Source organism: Chiloscyllium plagiosum, chromosome 22, assembly GCF_004010195.1.
Source record: "Chiloscyllium plagiosum isolate BGI_BamShark_2017 chromosome 22, ASM401019v2, whole genome shotgun sequence".
NCBI classification, from domain to species: domain Eukaryota; kingdom Metazoa; phylum Chordata; class Chondrichthyes; order Orectolobiformes; family Hemiscylliidae; genus Chiloscyllium; species Chiloscyllium plagiosum.
This window is the reverse complement of record NC_057731.1, coordinates 19,169,563-19,196,281: the sequence shown is the minus strand read 5'-3', so window position 1 is coordinate 19,196,281 and position 26,719 is coordinate 19,169,563. Positions and strand designations below refer to the sequence as shown.

At 40.7% G+C, this 26,719-nt stretch overlaps 1 protein-coding gene across 1 annotated transcript in view; it reads left to right on the top strand.

The window, feature by feature from the left end:
* The window catches only part of LOC122561112 (adhesion G protein-coupled receptor A3), a 522,394-nt gene that overhangs the window by 311,208 nt on the left and 184,467 nt on the right, over positions 1 to 26,719 (top strand). The window contains exons 10-11 of the mRNA XM_043712551.1: positions 4,643 to 4,792; positions 15,419 to 15,580. Of these exons, the coding sequence (XP_043568486.1) occupies positions 4,643 to 4,792; positions 15,419 to 15,580 (312 nt within the window). The remainder of the gene's footprint in view (positions 1 to 4,642; positions 4,793 to 15,418; positions 15,581 to 26,719) is intronic.

The window sequence follows — 26,719 nt, the reverse complement described above, 5'->3', positions numbered from 1 at the left end:
CAAACACAAGTTGCCTGTGTTACTCCAATAATATGCCTTAACTTCAAAATGAGAAACCTCAAAACCAACTACTACAGCGGACAGCTGAAACTGACAACCGGAAGCGGCAGGGACAGACCACTATAAACACCGGAGGAAACATCAAAGAAGCGCTTCACAGGAGGCTCCCAAGCACTGATGATGTCGCCTAGCCAGGGGACGAAACGTTTGCAACAAAAACTTCCAGCTCGGCGAACAGAACCACAGCAACGAGCACCCGAGCTACAAATCTTCGCACAAACTTTGAACCTCAAAATCACATAATTGGGAGATTTTGGTTTCTGTAGTTAGAATGTGGATTTTTGTTACACCACTCCCTGCATTCCCCCCCCACATACACACATGGACACGCGCACGCACAGGCATGCACACAAACATACGCGCACACACACACATTCGCGCACACACATGCACGCGCACACACACACAATCATAAGCACACATACAGACATTACAACAGATGCCATAAATTATCTTTGATGTGGAGATGCTGGACTGGGGTGGATAGTCAAAAATCACATGACACCGGGTAATAGTCCAACAGGTTTACTGGAAACCACATGTTTTCATAGCCCTGCTCCTTTTTCAGTTAGCCACCTGAAGAAGGAGTGACACTCTGAAAGCGTGTGGTTTCAAATAAACTTGTTGGACTGTAACCCAGTGTTGTGTGATTTATAAATTATCTTATAAGGGAATTGGATTGTGGAAGGTGAAAGGAATGGGGAGTAGGAATGTGTATTTAGACCAGGTGGTTCATGTGGGGAAGAGAAAATCTATAGGGCAGAGCTGACTGCATGTCTAAATGGCTTTTGCCCGAAACGTCGATTTTGCCTGTCCTCGGATGCTGCCTGAATTGCTGTGCTCTTCCAGCACCACTGATCCAGAATCTGGTTTCCAGCATCTGCAGTCATTGTTTTTACCTGCATGTCTAAATGACCTGTTACCAAACTCAAAATCCACAACTCTGCCGATATTCTCATTACTAACCGTGTCAGTATAAAGTTAATTTAGCTTTACACTGATGTAAAATGTGTGCTGTGTATTGAGTGTGAAAGCCCAAATTGACTAAAAAAGAAATTGAAATGAATTTCCTTCGAAAGAATTCTCTCTCCTTGCTTTTCTGTTGTCAAGTTGCACTTTGATTCCAGATTTGGACAGCAACTATACTGTATCGATGTAATGCGATAAAGTGAAACCAATGTTTTCTGTCGGTGCATACAGCGATCTGCACTCCTTGGGTTACCTTGGTTATTTCGTGATTACTATAGGCCCTGAAACATCACTGTAAAGACACTAATATAGTATCGAATTTGTACCAAAATAATATCCTGTACTCATTCTGTTTTTCCTTTATATTCCGTCCAGCATATCCATATTTGAATCAGTGTTACTAGCATCTACTTAGATTATCTAAGACAATAGTAAACTATTATTTATGATATCAAGGTGGATTCTGGCTTTACACAATGCATCTATATCTCCTGTAACTGACTGAGAGTATTGAGATTTGTTGCAGTAGGAGCTCTTGATAGTCAATGTTGAGACAGGGTTTGTATTTCCATCTACTAGGCTAGGTATCAAGGCTAGGGATCCGGGTTAGCATAGTGGAGTATTCTTCTGCTCCACCATGTTCTGATCCACTGAATGATGAAGTCACCTCCAGTTGTTCCATTATATTTCTTGACCGTAATAGATAAAATGACTTCCAAGCTTTTATTCCTTTCTGTATGGTCATTGCTGTTGTATGGATTATTTATTGCACTCAGTTTTTGCTGTGTTTAAAGTTAAATTGCATATTTTCTGTCAGATATAAAACAAGATATTCCCCTTTTATAATTCTAACCAGTGCCATCCTACCCCTGCCACCTGCTTTGAGAATTAATTGTAAAGATGGCATTGTCCTTGGTTGTAACTGACTTCTGCTAATGTCACTTCATAAAAAGTTGCAAGGTTATTATAATGGAATACCAAATTGGAAACTGCAACAGACCAGTATGGTAACGATTAATGATGGCAGGAATTTAATATGCTCCCCTATGGCGAGTCTGATAGCAGAATGATGTTTACTCAGGTGGGACGGTGATGGTTGCTAATTCTGTGAATGGCCATCCTAGCCTGAGACCAACTGAAGCCCTAACCCAGGTAATTAATTCCACTGTTCCTGATACTAAACCAGCAGCAGGTTGTGGAGGGAAGCCAAGCAAGAAAACTTATGTAGGATCATTCGTGAGCTTCCAGGGAGGTCCCTCATTCAAACCCATTCAGTGCATGATTGAGGGACCCAGCATCTGGAATGAAGGCTGAGAGAGGGTCCATTCAAAGCCACACCACTGCCCATGCGGCTGACATGCATGTTCCCTTGATTTCCCTCCTGCTATCACTTACCTCTGGTCTGGAATCCAGCACCAAAAGATATTGTAATAGAGCTGAAGTCACTCTGGTGGCATGTTATTCAATAGAATTAGAATCCCTACAGTATGGAAACAGGCCCTTCAGCCCAGCAGGTCCACACTGACCCTCTGAAGAGTAACCCATCCAGACCCCTTACCCTATGCTTCCCCTGACTAATGTACCTAACTTACACATCCCTGAACATAAAGGGCAATTTAGCATGGCCAATTCACCCTAACCTGCATGTCTTTGGACTGTGGGAGGGAACTAGAGCTCCCGAAGAAAACCCATGCAGACACAGGGCAAATGTGCAAACTTCATGCAGTCGCCCAAGTCTGGAATATGATTTGTATATTCGTTTTCAAGTATTACTGTTTTTGCTGTTTCTTTCCCCTTTACAAGGCTGTGTCTTCAATGAAACATTGCATTGAAGGGTGAGTTCAGCGCAGTTGGGAAGTACAATGAACATTATCTCAATTTATAGTTAGTAGATCCATATGTTTGAACAATGGTTGACTGTAGGTAGAATGTAGAATGATAGTTGCACACATTGCAAGAAAATCAGAATGTTAATTCAACAGATAGGGAACTGTTGTCTCAAACGTGACACCATTCTTCATATGATAGAATGTGTGTAACGTCTCAAAGGCAATTGGCATGTAGCTGCCAGAGCAGTATGTCAGGCGTAATAATTAAGAAATGCTGAATGGAAAGATTCTGCACCTAGGTGAAGAGATCAGGTAAATCTTCTACAAAAGAAAGATATCAGCTGACTACACTCCTAGTACAAAAAAGAACAAATATATCCTGTAAGGTGAGTCATGGATATATAGTTATATTCTTTAATGCTATGAAATGTTGTGTGCTATGCTGGTATTACAGCAAACCTGTCACAACCAAAGGTTAAATTGAATTTTAAAAATACATGTCTAGGCAATTGAATCTGATTCAACAGGCACAAACCAGAATTATTTTTGAAAGCCACAGTACATGTTAATCCTGTAGTGTAGCATTGCAGGTTCTTTTTCTGTAGGTTAGTGTAGAGCATGTCCAATCTATAATAAAACAATGGCGCTGGGTGTTGCTCAGAAGAAAGCCAATCAAAATTGTTCAAATTGAAAAATTATAAAAATTGAATCCTTTGTGACAGTTGAAATAAAAAAAAATTAAAACCTAACATTAAATGAAATATATGCAAAATATAGAACTCAAATGATCATTTTACTGCCACTGAATAACATATGTAATGCACCGTTCATGCTAAAAAAGTAGCATGCTAACCCTATGATAGTTCACAAATTAATGCAAAGTCAAAGTGATAAGGATAAAGATAGTAGCATTGTAAAAGCAATGAGGTGATAATTAAAGCACTGCAAGGACTTATTTGTCTGATAATGGTCCTAATTTCAAATGCTAAGTTGCATAACAGCAGAGTGCACATGGGTCAGCTTGCTTGCTTTGGAAACATTGTCAATGTGCACTTCATTATGTTCAGAGCATATTTTCAATAAAATTGCTGCTTTATTTTTGCTTGTTATCTTTTTTTTATCATGGTAGTCACTTAGCTGAAAATTTAATAAGTCTTCATTACTGAAATGCTGATAGATATAAATAGTTGATGTACAAGAGTCATTCCACTTGAACAATTGTGAATGTATAAATACAAATTGATCTTAATGCAACAAAGCAAGTGGTTGTATAGCATAACAGTTTACAGTAGCTGGTTACTACCAAACTCTCCCTTTCAGAAATTAGTTAGCTCAGTTATATCTCAACTATTATCATGCTGTCTATTCAAATACATAAAGCATTCATCACTTAAGAAATTTAAACCCAAAATGCATAAACTAAAGAAAACTTCCATTCAGAAACTAAATATGCAAGTCTTTGACTTGTCTTCAAAGTCTCCTTCTTATTTAGAGTTAGCTTGAGTAGAAAAACTAATTTTTGTAGGGAATGACATTTGGAGATAATGCTGGTACTGGCTGTAAGCTATTCTGTCTTAATGTTCTCCCATAAAATATCGATTGCTTTATATTGACCATCTACCTGCTTCTTCACTGCTTGAAAACAAAGGAAGGTTTTATGTGTGTGAAAATCAAATTGCAGCCTGCAATCTACATTTGGTTTATGGTTAATTGATCATGAACACAAGTGGTTTACCATTCTTGTACCTTTGAGAGTGCTAATTAAATTCAATATGTGATTTCAGATTCCGGTGAATGCCACCAATGCTCTTGCTTTTGCTCACCAACTGATGACCTACACGGGAAATGCAGCTAACTTTGCAGACATGATGGATGTCATTTTTGTGGCTCGCATGATTCAGAAGTTAATCATCTTTGTGGATCAAGTCAAAGATGTAAAGTATCAAAACCCGAATGTGAATCCCACACTGAAGTCATTTCATACAGTTACTTCATCTTGCTCTGTGCTGAAAGATGATCATTTAATATTTAGGTTCTTAGTAACACAGAAGGAATAATGAGATTTTTCTTCACAGTCTTATTTTTGTTTCAGGCACAGCAGACTGAATATGATTTAAGTTTACAATGTCTACTGCAAGCTAAATCAATATTGAATCAGAGGATCATGGAAGAGAAAGCTATTTGAGATCTAGGGAATTACTTATTTAGTACCCAGCTTAAAATTGACGTGGTGGATCTCATGTGTGTATAGAAACTGCCTGATTCTCCTCTTACTGAAATAACTGGGAATAAAATCTTATAATGCTCAGCCAGACCACAACGTCAAACCTTTAAGCAAGAATCAAGGTGAAAATCCACCCATAAAACAATGGCAACAACCTTGTAAAGATGGATTTCAATTTGGATATATGTGGGGTATTGCATTTTAGTACAACAAACAGGGGCAGGGCTTATACAATTAGGGTAGTGTTGTATAACAGAGGGACCAAGGGGTTCAAGTACAAAATTCTTTGATGTTTGGGTCACATATAGACAAGTTGGTTAAAAAGACACTTGGCACATTTGCCTTAATTGCTTAGACCTTTGGGTAGAGGAGTTTGGGCGTCATGTTGAGATTGTACAGGATACTGCTGAGTCCTTTCTAGAGTACTATCTCCATTTGAGATCGCCCAGTTATAGGAAGGATATTATTAAGCTAGAGAGAGTTCAAAGGAGATTTACCAGGATGTTGTTGGGCATAGAAGGTTTGAGTTACAAAGAAAGGCTGGGACGATTTTCAATGGAACGTAGAAGGTTGAGAGATAAATTTAGAGGTTTATAAAATCATGAGGGGTATGGAAAGGATTAATATAGATGTCTTTGCCAGAGGGTTGGGAATTTCAAGACTAGGGAGCATGTTTTTTAAGATGAGAGGAGAGAGATTAAAAAAAAAAGACATGGGGGCAATTATTTTACACAGAGAGCAATTCATGTGTGGAATGAACAGACAGAGGAGGTGGTGGATGCAGGGACAGTTACAACGTTTAAAAGACACTTAAAAAAACTACATGAATAGGACAGATTGGATGGAATTGGCCCACGAGCAGGCAGGTGGGACGAGTTTAGTTTGGGATTATGTTCAGCATGAACTGGTTGGACCATAGGGTCGAATTCCTGTGCTTTACGAGAAAATCCATTCACCCTTTTCAACTTATCCATTCAGAAATTATCTTATGACAGTATCTTAAATGTTTTCTTGAGTTTTAGCTCTATTTCTCATTTCAATGCTATAACTTTTTTGTGAAGATCAACTTCCTAACAACCATTCAAAAGCATTTTTTTTATTTTGGTTTTACTGTTTACTCCTGTTTTCAAATTATATTTTCTCTCCTGTGTACCTCTATGGATGTAGCTCATATTTGAAGTCAGGGAATAATCATATTGCTTGTATGTATGCTCTCTGCAATGCCCCTCTTAAGTGACAATAATTGGTGACAGTATTCAAGTTGCATGTTAATGAGAACACTATAGGGTTTATAGTCAGCTTACTTGAATTTGTAATCTATTGTATACAATGGTACCAAAGCTATGAATTATTTCAAGCTGACATTGTAAATTCAGTTCAATGCTTTATCTAAAATTGAGACAGTGGATTTGTCAGCTTCATCTAAACATCTCAAGTGATGCAAAAGAAAATGTGAACCACTTGGGAATAAAAAGGTCCGTGTTCGCAGCATATTCATCAAGGGATTCCTCTGTAAGTATGCAGTTGCCATGCATTTCTTTTAAATAATAATCAGATTGTAACATTCTAACTGGTCTCAAAATACCACATGTATGAAGTACAAGGAAGCATTTAGGAATTGGATTTCAGCAAATATTACAAGACTTTTATTCTTAAAATATGTTTCCCTGTTGCCTGGTGTCACCTATACCTCAAAGTAACCTACTAACCATTAATGCCTGGAAAACTATATTAAACCTCAGTAAGATGAAATGTTTCAATCACAATCAATTGTTCTTCATTAGTAGCTAAGACTGCTCTGTTTCGCATCTCATCTGGCAGCTGAATTTTCATTCAGGTTCTCCCAAGGATCCATCATTAATTCAAAGGAGAATCAATGGAGATGCTGGAGAAATGCTATAAATGGCATGTGAGGGGTTTTATTGACAGACAGTCAAGAGAACCTCCATAGACATTCAAATATCATAATCTTGATGAGTAAGAACCTTGACCTTGTTGAATTTTCCCCACAAATAGAACCCAATTGGTGGCAAATGTTTACAAATAGATTCTGGGTAGTATACTGGGTCAGAGAATTGAGAGGAAAGGGACTTTAATGTTTTTAAAAAGTTTAGTTCTTGCTTAATGGCAGGTCCTAAGCTGGAATTCTGTAGGGAGTAACTCATATCCTCCCCTGCCAAAGTCTGCCAGTGTATAAGGCACATGTCAGCAAAGCTGACGTCCCATGCAAGAATTTTTTTTAAAAAAGCAGTGTGTTGGAATACTTTCCATTTGCCAAGATGCAGCTCCAACAACACTCTCAAAGTTTGTCACCATTCAGAACAAAGCAATCCGCTTGATTGGCACCCCTTCCACCATTTTGAACATTCACTCCCTTCACCAGCGTACAGTGGCAGCACTGTGCATCGTAAGATGAACTGCAGTAACTCACCAAAGCTCCTTTGATGACATCTTCCAAACCCGTGACTACCATGGCCTTGGAGAACAAAGGCAGCTGATGCATTGGCACACCACCAACTGCAAGTTCCATTCCAAGTCACACACCACCCTGACTTGGAACTATATCACCGTTCCTTCACTGATATTGGATGCAAATCCTCAACTCCTTTCTTAATAGCAATGTGGATTTTGCTGCCTTCTAAAGATGACAGCATTTCCAAAAGAAAGCTCATAACCACCACTTCCAGGGTTATTTGGGATGGGCAAAAATGCTGCCTGAGCCAATGATACGCACATAATTCGTACAAATAAAAATGACACTCTGCACAAAAAAGCTCATGTCTTAGTTTCTATTTGAGCATTCTGCTTACAAAGCAATCGCAATGTACATACTTTCAACCTCTATTCATAAGATGATCCTCACACTCCACCCTTCCCATCCCATCCCAGCATATCAGTTAAGTGAATCTCCTCTGAACTGCTTCTAAAAGATTTACATCCTTTCTTAATAAGGATATCAAAATATTCATTATTCTCCAGATGTGGTCCCTCTAATGCCTTGTACAAGTTTAGCAAAACATCCCTACTTTAAATTCCACTCCCCTTGTAAAAGACAACAACCTTTAATTTCTGAGGCCCCAACTGTTCACAGTCTGGTCATTAACCCGAATAACAGACAGCTAGCAAGACATAAAAGGTCAGCCCCAAAATTCTATCAGATGCATCGGAGGATCATGAGAGAAGTAAGGATAGATATTGCAAGTCATCATTTTGCAATATTTCTCAGGGCTAAGAATAAACACATTAACTCCAAGTTCTATTTACTGGTTGCATGAAGCAGTCTAACATGATAATCTAGAATAAAGTTAACAGCCACTTGAATTAAAAAGTGAAAGGAAGTACTTTTTAATGAAAGACAAATCATGCTTAACTCATTTGATTTGAGTTTTTTTGGTAAGTTACCAGAGAGAATTGGTTTGGTGGTTCATGAATTTTCAAAACGCATTTGATAAAGTGCCACATAAAAAACTTCCAGCAAGACTGAAATCCGTGGTTTAAAGGGGGCAGTAATGGCATGCATACAAGGTTGGCATGGTCTTCGAAAACGGAAAACCGTGGTGCACAATTGTTTATCAACTGAGCGAGATACATGTGGTGTCAGTGTTTGGATGACTACTTTTCCTGAGTTCTGTTATCTGTCACTATTATGTATCAATTAAATTATAATGTAAGAATTATATTCATAAAAATAAATATGCACATGGATATCCATCTCTCTCTACCTCTGTGACTTCCTCTATCCTGACAACCCTCTGTTACTATTCCCCAATTCTGGCTTTTTCAACACCCTTGGTATCTTTCACCCTACTATCGATAAAAGTACCTTCACTTCTTCAGGAATTTCATCCTGAACCTTTCTGCATCTCCACCTCTCTTCCACTTTAAATGCTGCTTACAATCTACCTCATTGAGCAAGCTTTTAGTCACCTCTTCCTATAACACATAAGCATCAAACTTTTATCCAGTGAAGTCTTGAGAAGTGAGTAAAGCAGTGAGATATCTTGTTAGATTCATGGTGCTCTCGAAAGAAAGTTGTTCTGCTTCATAGAAAATATTGTTTCACTGCTGGGTGTGAGGTTTCTGAGGTGACTGTGTTTTCTTTTGTTGCTATTCTATAGTTACTTTAAGTTCAATGCAATCCAGTTCTGGAAATAATTCTTCACAGCAGTCAAAGAAATATTTTTTTTTTCTTTTATTGAGAAAGTTCACTTCTCACCTGAATGGGCACAGTTGCACAATCACTCAATACCTTTAAGGTCAAGTTATATTGATTGCTTTTCTCACTAGTTGGAATGGGTAAATGCATTTAGTTGGGGAAGCAAGGCAGGTCAAAAAAAAAGCCCAGTCTTACCACAGATAGTTAATTTTAAAATAGCATCCTTAGCTCAGTCACTTATATTTGGTAGGATTTGCAATAACTTGCTGTCCAAGCATAAAATCTCCAGCACATCGAAAAGCTTGCACATTTGTAAGAAATGTTACACTTGTCTGTAGCTATTGCTGGAAATAACAAAGTTGCACAGTAACCAGAATATGTTATGTATTAATTACAAGCATTAATAGTAAAGACAAAGCATACCGTTTGCTGATTTTTGATGTTATTGGCAAATGAGCATTTTGCATTGTGAGACACCTCTTGGAAAGGCTTACTCGCCATTTGTCATTCTTGCAAATTCAACCAAGGTCAACTTTCTAATTTAAACATTTAAAGAGCACAGATTATCTGCTGGATTATTTGTAAAATTTTGAAAAACATTTTCACTGGTTCACAAGTGCTTGAGATTTTTGTTTAATGTTTGTTCTCTGGCAGTGCTGGCAAGCTTTAGATTGTAGTCATTCTCACTCTGAAAAAGTAGTGGTGGAGCTTTTCCTTGAATATTTGCTATCCTGTGGCAATAATGCTACCAAGAGAGAGAATAGAGGGCGAAAACCCAGTGATGCTGAAGGGGCACCAATATTCTAAGTTGTCATTGCACGTTGCTTCATTCAGCCTAATTCCTTTTCAACATTGCAGATACAATGGGGCCAACACATGCACTTTGCCTGGACATTTCCATGATAATACATTTCATGCATCCTGAGCTGCGCTTGACCCAATGGCACCATTTGGGTCAGGCTACTTCTGCTCCCTGACACTCTGGCACACCACCTCTCTCTCATTGGCTGTGAGCCTCCCAACATCCTACCCCACTCGCTACTTCCATCCCTCAACCCTTCCACATCCCACATCCCTCTCCAGCCCTGCCATTTGTAGCACCTCTCACTCACGTGTTTGTGTTCTCCCTCTCGCCCCTCCATTCCCAAGCCCTCCCTCACTCACTGCGATGATTCACAAGAGGGCAGTTGACAATGGGAGAGACAGCCAACAGAAGAGGTGAAGAGCAGCAGCAAAGAAGAATGAGTTAGCACATTTCTTTTATGCTTTTAAAGTTACATCAATAGATTTTCATTTATGAACATGGGAATCCAGAAGTGTATAGTACTTCAATTTCAAGGATATAATGTTCTTTTTTTCCTGATGAAAAAGGCCCTATAATGTGTAACTACAGCAACTTTTGCTGTATTAATGTTATGGGAAAATCTGACTGCCTTCGAGCAGTTGCACATTTCAGGAACATAACATGTTCAGTTATGAATTACTGTACTCATCAAGGACAGTATAGTGTTTAGCTTGAAGCCAATAGTATTGTCAGTGACCATAGCTTTTGAGCATCCAGCATCTTTGTCTGTTTCTCTATCATGGGAACTGAATCAAATTGGCTGCAGACAGAAATCTATGATGTTGGGGATGTCAGGAGGAAGCATCAATGCTTGATTTTAACAACATTTCTTGATTAAAAATGGATGTAGAGGTTTTAGCTTTGTCTTTTGCACTGATTTTCTGGGCTCTCCCATCATTATTGATGAGGATATTTGTGAAGCCAACGCTTCCTATGGGTTGTTTGATTGCCCACATCTGTTGGCAGCTTGGATGTACCTTCAGAGCTTAAATCTTATTCATTGTCTGTGAAATTGTTTAGTGCTGTATGCTGCATGTTGAGTTTGCTGTTTGGTATGCAAGTAGGCATAATTTCAAGCTGACATCTCATTTTTAGGTATGCCTGGTTCTACTGATGGCATGCCCACCTACAGTCTTTGTTGTACCAAGGATGATCTGTTGGCTTGATGGTTATGATAGATTGTGGGGAATGTACTGGGCCATGAGCTTAAAGGTTATGGCTGAATACAATTCTGCTGCTGCTAGTGGCACACAGTGTAGAAGTGTCCAGTTTGAATTGCGAGAGCTATCCCATTTAACACAGACGTACTGCTAAGGAATACAGTGGATTGTATCCTTAATGTGAACTTGAGACTTTGCTTCTCAAAGGACTGTGCATTGGTCACTCCTACCAATTAGATGATGGATGCATCTGAGAGGGGTAGATCGGTGAGGATGATAGGCTGGGCGGAAGGCCTGCCTCTGTGCAATGACACTACATGGATGTTTCAAATAACAAATAAAACATAAAACAGCCCTCACCCTCACCCTGCCCACTTCCTTCCTGTGTCATATACATGCAAACATTTGCCACCTCATGTTCCCTACCCACCTATGTAGGTCAGCATGGAAGGTAGGAATAATTATGTCCTTGTGCATATCCCGGTGACAGTCATGCACTCGGTGCCTACTTATGGCCTTCTACTTATCCCAAAACACGTTATAGCCCCTTTACCCTTCTACCTAGCCCTGGATATTTTTAATCTCCATGACTGTCTACCCACTCCCTTTACCACCTCCATGCCAACCTTCGCTGCTCTGTAATCCCCTCATGGTCGTTTGGAGTAACTCAGTTAAATACTCCCCAGCGTTACCTTTGTTCTTATGTCTCTCAGGATCCATGCAGAGTTGATATGAAATAAGTTTTAATTAAATAAAATTTTATGTAAATTGCAAACATATTGGAAATATTACTCCTTCATGAAAACCCATTCACTACAAATGCAATCCTAAGTTTCATAATGGCTTCTAAAAGTAACCATTTCATTCAAGTGCACAAATCCCTTAAAGCAGGAATAATTGAACTTAATTGTATTCTTCCACTTCCAAGATTCCACAACCATTTGGAGCTGTCAATCAAACTGTAAGATGACAGAAGCCCTACTGTGATAATGGATGATTGTGAAATGAGTCATGCAGAGCAATCCAGCAATGGAAACCCTCAAGCTTTATGCCAATAGACAGAGTGAAATAGCAAGCAGTTACTTTGTTAACACTCCAGATGTGATATCCATATATGTAAAGGACAGGAATTCTAAATGCTTTGAAAGCTTGACAGCTTTCCTTTGGCAATTGCTTTTCACAGTTTTGACAGGAGAGTTGCTCCATCCTGGTGAAAATGCAGGCCCTTACATTTCTTAGTCATGGAGGTTGCAGAGGAAGGAGATGCTGTTGAACTAACCTTGGTTTCTCTCAGCAGTTCATCCTGCTATTATGTATAATACAATAACGATATTCTGGTGATGAAAGAGTGAACCTTAAGTCTGGTAGACAGACACCAATTAATCAAATTTTGTCTCATCTGATTTTAAATTGTTGGAAGTGAGCTCAGTCAGGTGAGTATTCAATATTGGAGAAACTCAGCAGGTCTGGTCGGGTCTGTGGGGAGAGAAACAGAGTTAATATTTCGAATCCATTATGACTGTTCTTCAGAATTGAACTGCTGAGTTTCTCCAGCATTCTGTGCGTATATATATCATATTTCCAGCATCTGCAATATTTAGCCTTTATTTGCATGTTTAATAATTGATCATATCCCCAGCTTCACTCTTGTGGACAGTGGATGGAGCTTGATGAGTCAGGAGTTGAACTACTTGTCACAGAGTATCTAGCATAGAGTCATAGTGTCGTAGAGATATAAAGCATGAAAACAGACCCTTCGGTCTAATTCATCCATGCTGACCAGATATCCTAAATAAATTAAGTCCCATTTGCCAGCATTTGGCCCATATCACCTCTTCATATACCCATTTAAATGTTGTAATTGTACCAGCCTCCACCACTTCCTCTGGCAGCTCATTCCATATACGCACCACCCTCTGTGTGAAAAGGGTGCCCTTTGAGTCTCTTTTAAATCTTTCCTCTCCCATCATAAATCTATGCCCTCTAGTTTTGTACTCCCCCACCCTTGCCTTGCAAGAAAAAAAATCTTACCTATTTACCCTATCCATGCGCCTCATGATTTTATAAACTTCTATAAGGTTCCCTCAGCCTCCAATACTCCAGGGAAAATAGCCGCAGCCTATTCAGCCTCTCCCCACAGCTCAAACCTGCAAACCTGGCAATATCCTTGTAAATCTTTTCTGAACCCTTTCAAGTTTCAGAACATCCTTCCTGTAGCAGGGAGACCAGAACCACATGTGGTATTCCAAAAGTGGCTGAATGAATGTCCTGTATAGCCGCAACATGACCTCCCACCTTCTATCTACAACGCGCTGACCAATAAAGGCAAGCATACCAAACATCTTCACTATCCTATCTACCTGCAACTCTACTTTCAAAGAACTATGAATCTGCAATCCAAGGTCTCTTTGTTCAGCGACACCTTACAGAACCTTAGCATTAAGTGTAATGGGTAATCAAGGTGGAAGAGGAGAAAAAGTTGTAACTGTAAGAGCTGCTCCTTTTTTTGATGTATTTTCAATGTTGGAACTGATTTCCTCAAATTCTAGGAGGCGTAATTACTGTTTTACAAGCTGTTGCATTGTTGTGGAACTTTGGGGAACAAAAGATCAAAACAACAGCACTTTTAAAAGGAGGAAGGGAGGTGTAAGCAGTGACCACTTGGGAAGTAATTCAAAAGGAGAAAGAGACCTACACAGCTCTCTGACCCAGCAGGGAATCTGCACAGCTGCTGCTTTTGCTGTTTGAGTTCAAGTATCTCTGGTATCTTCCATATTCTTGTATTCTTAGTATTGTTATAATTGTTCTGGTTCAGATTTCTTATCTATTTCACTGTTAGGATATTGATGAAGGGGTCTTGGTGAATATCTGGCAATTGCTGCTCAAGGGTGGTGGCTGAGCTTCCTGTGCTTTTTAAGGTGACCATTTCAAAGTAATATACAATGAGCCAATGTCTAGACATTGTCCATATTATGTCAAGGGGTTATTTGATGATCACAAATTGTGAATAAACTGAACATTTTGGAATTGTCAGTGGACAGCTTCACTCTACTCCCATGTCAAAGGAGAGACATTCAATCAAGCAGCTGAACGTAGATTAGATTAGATTACTTAAGTGTGGAAACAGGCCCTTCGGCTCAACAAGTCCACACTGACCCACCGAAGCGTGACCCACCCAGACCCATTCCTCTACATTTACCCCTTCACCTTATACTATGGGCTATTTAACACAGCCAATTCACCTAACCTGCACATTTTTGTATTGTGGGAGGAAACCGGAGCACCTGGAGGAGACCCACGCAGACACGGGGAGAATGTGCAAACTCCACACAGAGAATCACCTGAGGCGGGAATTGAACCTGGGTCTCTGGCACTGTGAGGCCAAGGACGCTATGCTGAAGAGCTTTTGCAGTGCTGCGATGACTGGTCTCTGACAAACACAGCCATCCTCATTTATGTTTTTTTAAATGTCCCTAGCCTAGGGGAGGAAGTCCGTGCAGGGCACAGTAAGCTGAGATAGAGATAGTTTAGAATGTTCTCAGAAATTGCACCGGGGCAAAACTTCTATTGTGTGCATCATTGCAACTTCCCTTTAATGTAGAAAAAAAATTATCAAACTTCACTGTATACAAGGTCTGAATAATAACTAGAACAGTCTGCTTGAATCTTGTTTACTTCATGCAATTTTTTGCTTTTGATTTAATTAACCTATAAAATGGTAGATTAGAGTGGTGCTGGAAAAGCACAGCTAGTCAGGCAGCATCTGAGTAGCAGGAAAATCGACATTTTGGGCAAAAGCCCTTTGTTTATTCCTCTATTCCTGCTCTATTCCTGATGAAGGGCTTTAGCCCGAAACATCGATTTTCCTGCTCCTCGGATGCTGCCTGACCTGCTGTGCTTTTCCAGCACCACTCTAATCTAGACTCTGGTTTCCAGTATCTGCAGTCCTTGTTTTTACCTTGTAAAATGGTAGAAGTCAGTCATTACAGGAAAAGACAAGTAGAGCTGAATCAGTAAAGGCTGATATTTGTGCAGATTTTATTTGGATCATCTTTAGCTTTGTTTTTTTTTAATTGAATGCGAATGTGCCATGAAAAAAGATATTTACATTTGTGGTGCAAAGCAATACCTGGCGATGAATCATCCAAATATAAATGAGAGTATTTTGTTCCACAGCTGGGAGAATCCATCACAGAAATAGCCAGCAACATGATGCTAGTGGATGAACACATACTGTGGATGGCACAAAATGAAGAGAAAGCTTGTACCCGAATCGTGCAGTGTGTGGAATTCATTGCAAGTCTTGTGTTAACCAGCAATGCACAGGATATTTCAAAGGTAATCTTTCCAATGTGTACCTTCTCAAACTGACCAGACGTTTAAATAGACTCACTAAGTTTTTAAAAAATATGTATCTGTAAACACAACAGTGCTTCAGCTACTGGCTGTTCTTTCTGTTAGTAAACATGTGTAATGTTACAAATGATTTAACGGGCCATTGTCTGTAGGGGAAATATATTTGGTGAAGCTTTGTTCAGTGGAATGAGTCAGGAGCACTGTTTTTCAATAAAACAAAAACATTTTTTTAAATTTTCAATAGAATCTAACATTGTGGGTGGAATTTTTCTAGCCCCCAGTTGGTGGGCTGTGAGATGCAATGGGGCGGGTACATTTATTTGTTAGTGGAATGAGGATGTGGCAGGCTGGACCGGCATTTGTTGCTCATCTCTAACTGTCTAAGAGAAGGTGGTGGTGAGCTGTCACCGTTTACAGTTTCTCTCTGTGGTCATACAACAGCAGCACTGTTAGGCAACATTCCCTCAATATGCATAAAGATCCATGGCTCTCAATTAGCATGTTAATGCGTGGCTTCCAGAAGTCTCTGAGGTCTGTACAGGAGCAGAGAAAAAAAAGACGGAACTATTAGGAAGGGAATTCCAGGGCTTTGACCTACTCACAGTGATAGAATGCTGATACAGTAACAAGTCAAAATGTGTGGCATGTAGGGGAAACTTGAGGGGAGCTGGGTTAGAACAGCCTTCTGGGGAAACTGGAAGCAAGCAGTTTGAAGGACAATGTCATGAGAACCTTGAAGGGTATTTTGCTAGAGTTTGACAGCAGTGGGAATTCAGCTTTCCTGTGTCTTTGCAGATTCGGGGAGCCATGTATCTTTATGCTTCATGGCCCAGTCGGAGAGTTTGTGTGAGTGTTCCTGGCAAAGGCCTGACCTCACTGCTGGAGAGAGCACCCCTTCAATCACGGGGGACTGACTGCTTGGTCTCAGTGAAAACAAAATGATGACTTCCCCACAAAGAAGGCAGAAAAGTGAGGCACCGTCTCATTCTCCTTTCAGCTGTGGCCTGTGCTCTGGGCTAGCAGTGAGAAAAGAGAGCATAATTGGGGAAATTGGCAACGTGATTCTGCTATCTGTCGGTAACAGTCACAAGACTGCAATCTGGACCCAAAACCAAGAGTAGTCCCTCCTGAGAAAATCCCATCTACTTTCTTGGCTGTGTCCAATTCTGGATTGGATGAGGCCATTGCAATCACATGGGGGGTGGTTTTGCATTGTTCTCGCCATTTTGTTCCCAGCAATTGCGATGTGTCACTGCATTTGTGGACTTTTGATGCGTGATGGAGATTTGAGTCAAATGATTTTTTGAGGTGAGGTCAGGAGCAGTTGGCCTGGTAATATTAGACTGTGGATGTGAGCAGTGATTTTTCTCAGGGTAATTCAGGAGCACAAATATGAAGATGGAATGTCAGAGAGTGAGCCATTCCTCCTTAGTTCATACATCACTCATTAGGAATATCAAATTGCTTTGTCCTTATGTTAGTTTGAACTGTAGAGACAGGTAATTCAGTTTTTTGTGAATGTGAATCCATTATAAAATTACAATTTTAGATACATTAAGGTACCAACCTGATGATGAATGTCTCATTGAAGCGTCTAATTCTTGGGAAGGAAATGCTTGGGACAATCTTTGAAATTTTTTCACCTCCAATTATTTTGGCTGCTGTTTCTTAGATCAATCTCACGGATGGGTTCCAACTCTGTAGCTTTAAGAGTGCCTATTCTTGATGTGTGATGTTGGTAAATTTTCAGTAAAGCACTTGGGAAATGAACTGCAAACCTTCTCTTGTAATTGCATTTCAGCACTTGGTTTATCTTTTGCCTTCTCTCTGGGGACTCTCATCAGCTCTTGTTTTACCTTTAGAATTTCAAACAAATGTATTTTTCAAATGATGAACAAACACACAAAAAAGTAATGTGGTGATCCGGAAATATCTCTAACTTATGTTGTTAACCTTCCACACAATTGTCCATATCATCCAAAAAAGACAAAGGCTGCCCTTCTAAGCACTAAACTAATTATTTGTAAATAGCTTTTCTTAGAATATGTAAGAGTGATGAATTGTGGTGTTTCCTGACTGGGTGATGGGGTTACTGAGGGAAGTACAATACAAGCAATCTGCTGGAGTGTCTCACATGATTGTAACAGAACCTGCACAATTTCCTTTCTGTGGCAATCAATGGAAGAATTGACCTGATTCTGTAATGAGTTTGCCTTGTGACCCATACAGCATTCGTAGCTGCACTCTGACTAGGCAATGCATTAATCGACAGAGGTGAAGGTTGCAAGTCTGTCCTTCAGTGCTTCTCCTTTATTGTTGGGAATAATAAGCAATCAGGCCTTTACTAACTGGTTTTACTTATGGTTGTTTCACTGGAGATTTCACATTGCCTTTCTGATTGAAGAAGGAGCAGGCTTTCAAAATGTATGAGGATCTTACATCTGGAGATTTTTGGATTATGTTTGATTCCTTAAGTGTAAAAAAAGAAATAAAGCAATCATTTCAAGCAAAATCAATCAGGTGGCATTATTTATGCTTGAATTATTGCTTCTCCAACCTATAATTAACAAACTAGTTATTTAACTCCATTACAGTTTTCTGGCAATGTGTCAATTTTGTTGAGTTTTACTGAGGTTTTCTCTCCATGAAACCTAGTGACTTCTGTCATTGCATCTTAACAAACTCTCTTCATTGATGACTGCTGCACTCCGATGGTGCCCTTCTCAACTGATTCTAGCCCTTTTCTCCCCTCCTCTCTTCTTGGAAGAGGTTGCGGATATCCTGCAGTAAACCGGCATTATTGGTATCCATGCCATCTTTAAAAGGCGGCTGTGCACTTGGACGAACATCAGCATTCTGAAGCTGCCATGCTCTGAAAAGGCCTGAAGATGTTGGCGATGGGGAAAATTGTGCCATGATTTCCTGACAGAGTCAGGAGGTGCTGGTGATCAGGTGGAGGACATCTCTGTTTGGTGGTAGACTGGTCTGAGGTCACTTCCCAGGTCAGTGCTGTTATTATGGCCCATAGGAAAACCTGGCAATGCAAGAAGATGATCAATGATCTCCTCCGTTCTGCTGGAGTAAGTGCCCCATCTTCTCTCTGCTATTTCACTCTTAGTCTATCTCTGCCACTAGACTGATGTCCCACTGGGGCTGCCACTCTGACTATTGTCTCCACCATCTTTCTTGTTCCACTCCTGTCCACCCACACCACTACATGGCCTTTGTGCTGCTGACTCACTCACTCAGAACATGTCTCCCTCCTGCACTGGCACGAACAGCTGTGGAATCAGGTACCCCTCACCTCACTGGTACTGTCCTAAGCCAAGTGCAAGATCCTGAAGAAGGGCTTATACCCGAAATGTCGATTCTCCTGTTCCCTGGATGCTGCCTGACCTGCTGCGCTTTTCCAGCAACACATTTCCAGCTCTGATCTCCAGCATCTGCAGACCTCACTTTCTCCTGCAAGATCAGGCCTACTAATCAGTTGTGTCAGCCAGTTCCACCTCATTCACTCACTCCCTTTCTCTCATTACAGAGGCAGCAGTAAGAGCTAGGTCAGTTGGAGGGGAGCCTGACATTAGCCACTTCATCCTCTAGGAGGAGAGAATCCTGATCCATACAGGAGAAAACCAGGACAGCCCCTTCAGGGTAGTTGAAATGTCTGTGTCCCACCAATCAGCTAAGTACTGCACTTGATTCCACTATAGCCCTCACATGAATCCTGCTGTCAGGTCCATTCACTGCACATCACTCCCAACCATGGCCACAGTGCCTTCTCACTCTTGGGTCTGGCAGTGGGAAGATCATGGTCCACCAAAAGGGATCGCCAAGACCTCCTGAGAAAGACAGTTTTGAGGGCACAGAGGAAGCACCGCCAAGGCTGCCTCTTCCTCCCCCACCCACTAAAATGCGAACACTTTTGTGGGAATTTCAACAGTAGAATGTGTGGGAGTAGAAGCACGTGAGCCTCTCCCTGCAACTGCTCTGCAGCTGACCAAAGAGGAACTGCCCCAAATCATTGGCCCTCAGTGCAATGTCTCACTTGTAGTGGCCATCTAATTCATGTGCCCTGAAGTTTTGGCAGTTGTCTTCCTTTTAGGCCCCATCAGTCTCTGCTTTGAGACCTCTTGCCCCACACAAGTAGTGGAACCAATTCCTTAAATACTTCCTTCTTCTGAAATTCAGACATTGGTATTGTGGCGTCAGGTACCCCTCACCTCAATGGTAGTGTCCTACTCCAAGTGCAAGATCAGGCCTACTCCAGGCTCCATCTCTTTATATTATTTGCATGTAAAGAATTGACAGGGGATTCCTTATATAACAGCTCAAACAAGAAAATCGAGGAAATGGAAGCCATGTATTGAAACACGATTTGTGTTGCTTTCCTCGATTTTGATAGGGATTCTGGCAGCAGACTGGCAGAGCATGATAGAAATTACCCAGCTGTTAAGTATTATGGGTTGACTTAAAGAGGAAGATACCAAACTTGGTTTGTCAATCATGGGCACATCTAGTAAATATCAAATATTTAATTTTTGAAAAATTGATAAAGTGATGAGATTGGAGGTTGAATGGTTACTATTGTATATGGGTCTGAAAGTGTTAATACCGAGGAGTGCCATAAGAATCATCTGTTATGTATATGGACTGATAGGGAGAACATCTTAAGTCTTTAAAGGGTAAGACCTAAATTCCAAGTTTTCCTCATAATCTCAGCATCAGTGTCTATTACAGAGGAACCTCGATTATCCGAACGAGATGGGCAGGCACTGTTGTGATCAGATAATCGATTATTTGGATAATCGATTTTACCTTAAACAAGGGAAACCATACTGATCTAACACTGTGTCTACCAGAGAATTTGTTTAAATCTATAATTTTAATGAGTCTGCTATTTAAGCAAACAGGTCTTTGCATTCTGTAAATTACAAGTTAAACTAGAAGGACTTACCATCACGTAAACACTGTACATGAAATCCAAGCATTAAACAAGATCCCAAACAGCTTCTACAATTGCAAGAGCATTTGTCAGGTTCTGAGAGCTTGGTGTCGCGATAGAAAGACTGAAGCACCACCTCGCGCACGGCCATTTTTTTTTAATGAATGGCCCGGTAAAATGACAGGAATGCTATAAAAGCTGTGTAACAACTTTTTCAAAATCCAGTCGCTGATGCTTGAGCTGCTTGTGTTTCTTTGTTTTTGCCAGCGTTTTCACATGATCTTCAGTACAGGTAATCCAAATACACTTACCTCTTTGATGTAACGTTTTTGCAGGACTTTGAAATCTTCTTTGGATAATCCAAAATTCGGATTATCGATATTTGGATAATCGACGTTCCTCTGTATACTGATGTCACCTGGAAACTAGTTACTGGCATGCATTAAGTTACTTCTTATTCGATATTGTTTTGCTTTACCACACTAGACCAAGTCTTTCCTGTAGATTCCTACACTTAAAGAGGATGGTGGAAACAAACCTACCATTTGATAGTGTTCCAATTCAGTATAGCTGCACAAACAATAATACAGTAAGGCCTTCAATTTTGTATTTTTCCTGTTTGTCTCCATTTAATTGTAACAATGAACTTGATTGTAGTCTGCTTTGGAGATTTTATTGATCAAAAATTAATCACATTATCATCCTTACACTATGGTTTTCTCTTTGTTTAATTTGGAAATGAAGTCTGTTCTGATACAACATGATAGTTCTGTCCTCATGTGATCACGTGTTATAAGAAAATCGTGCAATATCTATGTTATTTAAACTAATGGGGCACGAATCATATTAGAACCAATACAGGTGAGGAAATTTCGCATTCCACAAATAACAGTCTAAATTCTTAAATCAAGTTAAAGGCAATTTGCTTTGATGAAACACGTGTTATAGCAGAATGTACTGTACAGCCACTTTTTGCTGAGAAATAATCAGAAAGATTTGACCTTGAAATATCTATATATCTCGCAAAGGTTACCTAATATCTGATAGCTGAAATGAACATCAAATGTTGAAGTGTCCAGCAGCAACATCAACATTTTCAATAGGATCATAGTAAGGTTATAGCACTAAAGGAGGACTTTCAGCCTTCTGTGCTTATGCTGGGCCTTGGAAGGAACAATTCAGCTAATGCCTGAAACACGCCTTTTCCCTGTAGTCCTACACATCTTTCCTTTCGGGTAATAATTTAGCTTTCTTTTGAATCTTCCATCACAATCTCAGGCAGTGACCTCCAGATCCTAATCTCCAGCTGCATGGAACAGGGTACTCCCCATGTGACCATTGTTTCATTTGCTGGTTACCTTTAATCTGTGCCCTGTGACTCTTGATCCTTCCACCAATAGTTAGCATTCATTGGGCTAGGATGCTTGAAATCAAGCCTCAGTTTTCGAGAGTCATTACAAAAGGTAACTTTTTTTTCTCCAATTTACTTGACTTTCAGATGCATGTTGAAAGAAAGTAAAAACCAGGTTTCTGCACTGAACAAAAATAAATACCATTTCTTGCAACTAATTAGACTTTAACTGCAAGTAAATAGTTGTAAACCGTATAGCACTACTAATTAAAATGCTACTGTGTCCTCAGACATACACATACACACACAGACACACACACAAACAGGTCAAGAATTTACAAGGATGTTGCCAGGACTCAAGAGTCTGAGTTGCATGAACTAGGACGTTTTTTCTTTAGAGCGTAGGAGACTGAGGGGGGATCTTATAGAGGCGTATAAGATCATGAGAGGCGTGGATAGGATAAATACACTCAAGTCTTTTTCCCAGGGTTGGGGAATCGAGGACTAGAGGGCATTAGTTTAAGGTTAGAGGGGAAAGAATAAAAGGGAATTTGAGGGGCAACTTTTTTACACAGAGAGTGGTACACATGTGGAATGAGTTGCCAGTGGAGTTGAGGCAGGAACATTAACCACATTTAAAAGGCATTTGGACAAATACATGGATAAGAAAGGATGAAAAGCATATGGGCCAAGTGCAGGGAACTGAGGTTAGACTGGATGGACATTTTGATCAGTGTGGACCAATTTGGGCCAAAGGGCCTGACTCCATGCTGTAGGACTTTATGATGCTAAGTTTTTTAATTTAAGAATTTCAATTAGTAAGACTCAACTGCATCTCACTAAAGGGCAGGAAGAGAGAAAACGTCCTGTGATTGGAGAAGGAGTGGGGAAGAAAGTTACCTGAATGTTGGCCTGAACACCATAGGATCAATATAATGGGTGCAGATGTCTAATTGGTACATGAATAAGAATGGTTTAGAGGGATATGAGGCAAATGCTGGCAAATGGGACTAGATTATTTTAAGATATCTGGTCGGCAATGACAAGTTAGACCGAAGGGTCTGTTTCCATGCTGTACATCTCTATGACTCTATGACTAAGTAGCTTGTGCTATAGATAAAGGGGAACCAGCGGCTATACTGTATTTAAATTTCTAGAGAGCATTTCACCAGGTTCCCCATAAAAGGTTATTGCAGAAAATAGAAGCTTATGATTTAGGGGTAACACATTGGGGTGGATAGAAGATGTGAGAAGGAAGCAGAAAATCAGAATAAGTGTGTCCTTTTCAGACTGGCAGGATGTCATGAGTGGTATTGGTACCGGGTCCTCAACTCTTTGCAAGTTATATAAATGATTTGGATGAAGGGATCAAGGTATAGTAAGTAAGCCTTCACAAGAAGCCTACAAAGGGATATAGATCAGTAAAGTGAGTGATCAAAAATCTGGTAAATGGATAATAGTGTGTGAAAGTGTTAAATTGTCCTTTTTGATTGAATGATAAAAGAAAGTGTATTATCTAATTTGTGAGAGATTGCAGAGCTCTGCGATGCAGAGAGATTAAGTGCACTCGTGCATGAATCGCATGAGGTTATTATGCAAATACAGTAAATAATCAGGAGACCCAATAAAATATTATGGATATTTCAAAAGGAATTAAATATGAGAGGAGAGACATTATGCTTCAGTTATACAGGGCATTGGTAAGACCACATCTGATGTATTGTATACAAGTTTTGTGAAGATTTGTAGCTCAGGTTGAGGTTCTGGATTTAGGTTTGTTCACTGAGCTGGAAGGTTTGAAAACAAACCTTCCACCTCAACGAGCAAACCTACATCCAGTCCTGTCTCCAAAATTAGTCACCACGCATATGAAAGGATGTTAATGCCTTGAGAGCAGTTCAGTGAAGAATTACTAAACTAATACCTGGAATGAGCAAATTGCCCTATGAGGTAAGGCTTGACAGGCTAGACTTGTGTCCTCTGGAATTTAGAGGAGTCAGAGCTGACTTAATTGGGACAAATTCGATGGCACGGTGGCTCAGTGGTTAGTACTGCTGCCTCACAGCACCAGAGGCCCCAGTTCCATTCCAGCCTCGGGCGACTGTTTGTGTGGAGTTTGTACATTGTCTGCATGGGTTTCCTTCAGGTACTCCGGTTTCCTCCCACAATCCAAAAGATGTGCAGGTTAGGTGAATTGGCCATGCTAAATTGCCCGTAGTAATCAGGGATGTGTTGGCTTGGTGCATTAGTCAGGGGTAAATGTAGAGTAAAAAGGTAGGGAAATGGGTCTGGGTGGGTTACTCTTCAGAGAGTCGGTGTGGGCTTATTAGACCAATAGGCCTGTTTCCACACTGGAGGGATTCTACAATCTTCTATATTAGATCCTGAGGGGACACCCGTACCAACCCCACTGCTCCCTGACTGAACGCTTCATCTCCCCCTCCCACTCCACCAAGGACATGCAGATGCTGGGGCCTCCTCCATTGCCAAACCCTGACCGTCCGACTTCTGGAGGAAGAACGCCTCATCTTCCACCTTGGGACCCTGCAACCACATGGAATCAATGTGGATTTCACCAGTTTCATCATTTCCTTCCCCCCACATTATCCCAGTCCCAAGCCTCCAACTCAGTACCATCTTCTAGACCTGTCCATCACCTTTCCCATCTATCTGCTCCACCCTCCTCTCTGACCTATCACCTTCTCCCCCACCTTCATCTACCTATTGCATTCTCAGCTACCTTGCTCCCAACCCTACCCCCCTCCCATTTATCTCTCAGCCCCCGGCCCACAAGTGGGCGGCACGGTGGCACAGTGGTTAGCATTGCTGCCTCACAGCGCCAGAGACCCGGGTTCAATTCCCGCCTCAGGCGACTGACTGTGTGGAGTTTACACATTCTCCCCGTGTCTGCATGGGTTTCCTCCGGGTGCTCTGGTTTCCTCCCACAGTCCAAAAATGTGCAGGTTATGTGAATTGGCCATGCTAAATTGCCCGTAGTGTTAGGTGCAGGGGTAAATGTAGGGGAATGGGTCTGGGTGGGTGCGCTTCGGCGGGTCAGTGTGGACTTGTTGGGCTGAAGGGCCTGTTTCCACGCTATAAGTAATTCCGGATGAAGGGCTTATGCCTGAAACGTCGATTCTCCTTCTTCTTGGATGCTGCCTGACCTGCTGTGCTTTTCCAGCACCACACTTTCAACATCCATGTTTCTACTGCTTCTTTTATTCCATGGCCTCCAACTATGCTCACGTCCTTGTGCTGCATTTTATTAAATGCCTTTTGGATGTTTATTTCCACCATCAATGGCAATACAGTCTGTTATCTCATTTAAAAAAACTCAAATAAATTAGATTAAACATGATTTGCACTTAAAATGCACAGGTTTTCTTAATAAAACTCTATTCTCATTAATTTTGATCAGCACTATCAGTTCTGAAAACTTTGCTATGACTGACATTAAACTGACTGGCCAACTGTTGTTGGCTTATCTGTATCCTGTTTATATTGTGGGTGTAATATTTGCAATTCTCAAATCCAGAGGCAGCATCCTGAGTCTGAGAAATATCAGAAAATCTGATCCAGGCTGCCTCAGTTTTCATGTTCACTTCCTTCGCTGGGTATTCTTTGGCACATCACACCCTGTACCTGTGTCTTATCACTGAAAGTCTGGTCCACTATCCAATACCATGTCCTTACCAATTTTAAACATGCCAAGTGTCTGAACTACCTCTCTTCATTTGCAGCATCTTGTTGTGAAATACTGATGCAAAGTATTCATTGAATACCTCAGCGATACCCACCGTCTCGATGCATAAATCCCTTTTTCCACTTTCCTACAGTTTCTACGCCTGTAGAAGACTTCTGGATTCCATGAAATTCAGCTTCCAGTCACTTCTTAATGCTCTTTTTGCTTCTTTTATTTGTTTTCTGAGATTCCCTCAGGGAGGAGAGCGAGCCCAGCAGAGGGGAGAGAGAGCTCAGTGAGGGGGAGAGACAGAGAGCCCCTCCGTTGGCCCAGTGTGAAAGATGGCACCTAAGATTCGGTGACTTAAGCATTGGTGGGTTCAGTGGTAGCGGGAGGGCATTATAACAGCATTGACCATGGCAATACTCTCCATCATTGATGTACCTGACGTGGGCAGTGGCGATGTAGAATTGGCCCAGTGGTGAGAATGGTGGCTGAGGATTGGCGACTTACTTGTTGGCTGGGTCCAGTCCTGGCGGTGGTGAAACGGTACTGGGAGGGTGCCATGGTAACATCAACAGTGGGAATAGTCTCTGACATTGGTGTGCCCAGTGTGGGCAATGGTGAAGATGAATCAAACCAGTGGTGAAAGATGGTGCCTGAGGATCAGTGACTTCACTGTTAATTGGGGCTGGCAAGATGGTGGTGGTGGTGCTGAGCCAGCTCAGAATGCATACATAGATGGATTTCTTTTTCAACCATGTCTTTCATTTTCTCTTATTCTTAAACTATCAATGTTGCCAGATTATGGTGATAAATTAGAGTTTTTCACTGTATTTTGTTGTATTTCACTGTAAAATACACATGACAATAAATCATTCATTCATTAATTCATTTATTCATCACTGTCCCTTAAGTCTTCTTCAACTAACTTTTGATCCATTCAGTCTACCTCATTCCTAAGAGGCAGGTCTAGCAATTCCTCCTTTCTTGTTGGACTGGAAACATTCATCTGTTTAAAAAATAATCTGTTTAGCTTTGCTAATCATCACTTTAAAAAAAATACAGGTTAAGTATATTTTTCCAAAGCGACATGTTGAGATTTAGCCCAAATATTTAGAATTAGAATGAGGTTTAATTGTCACG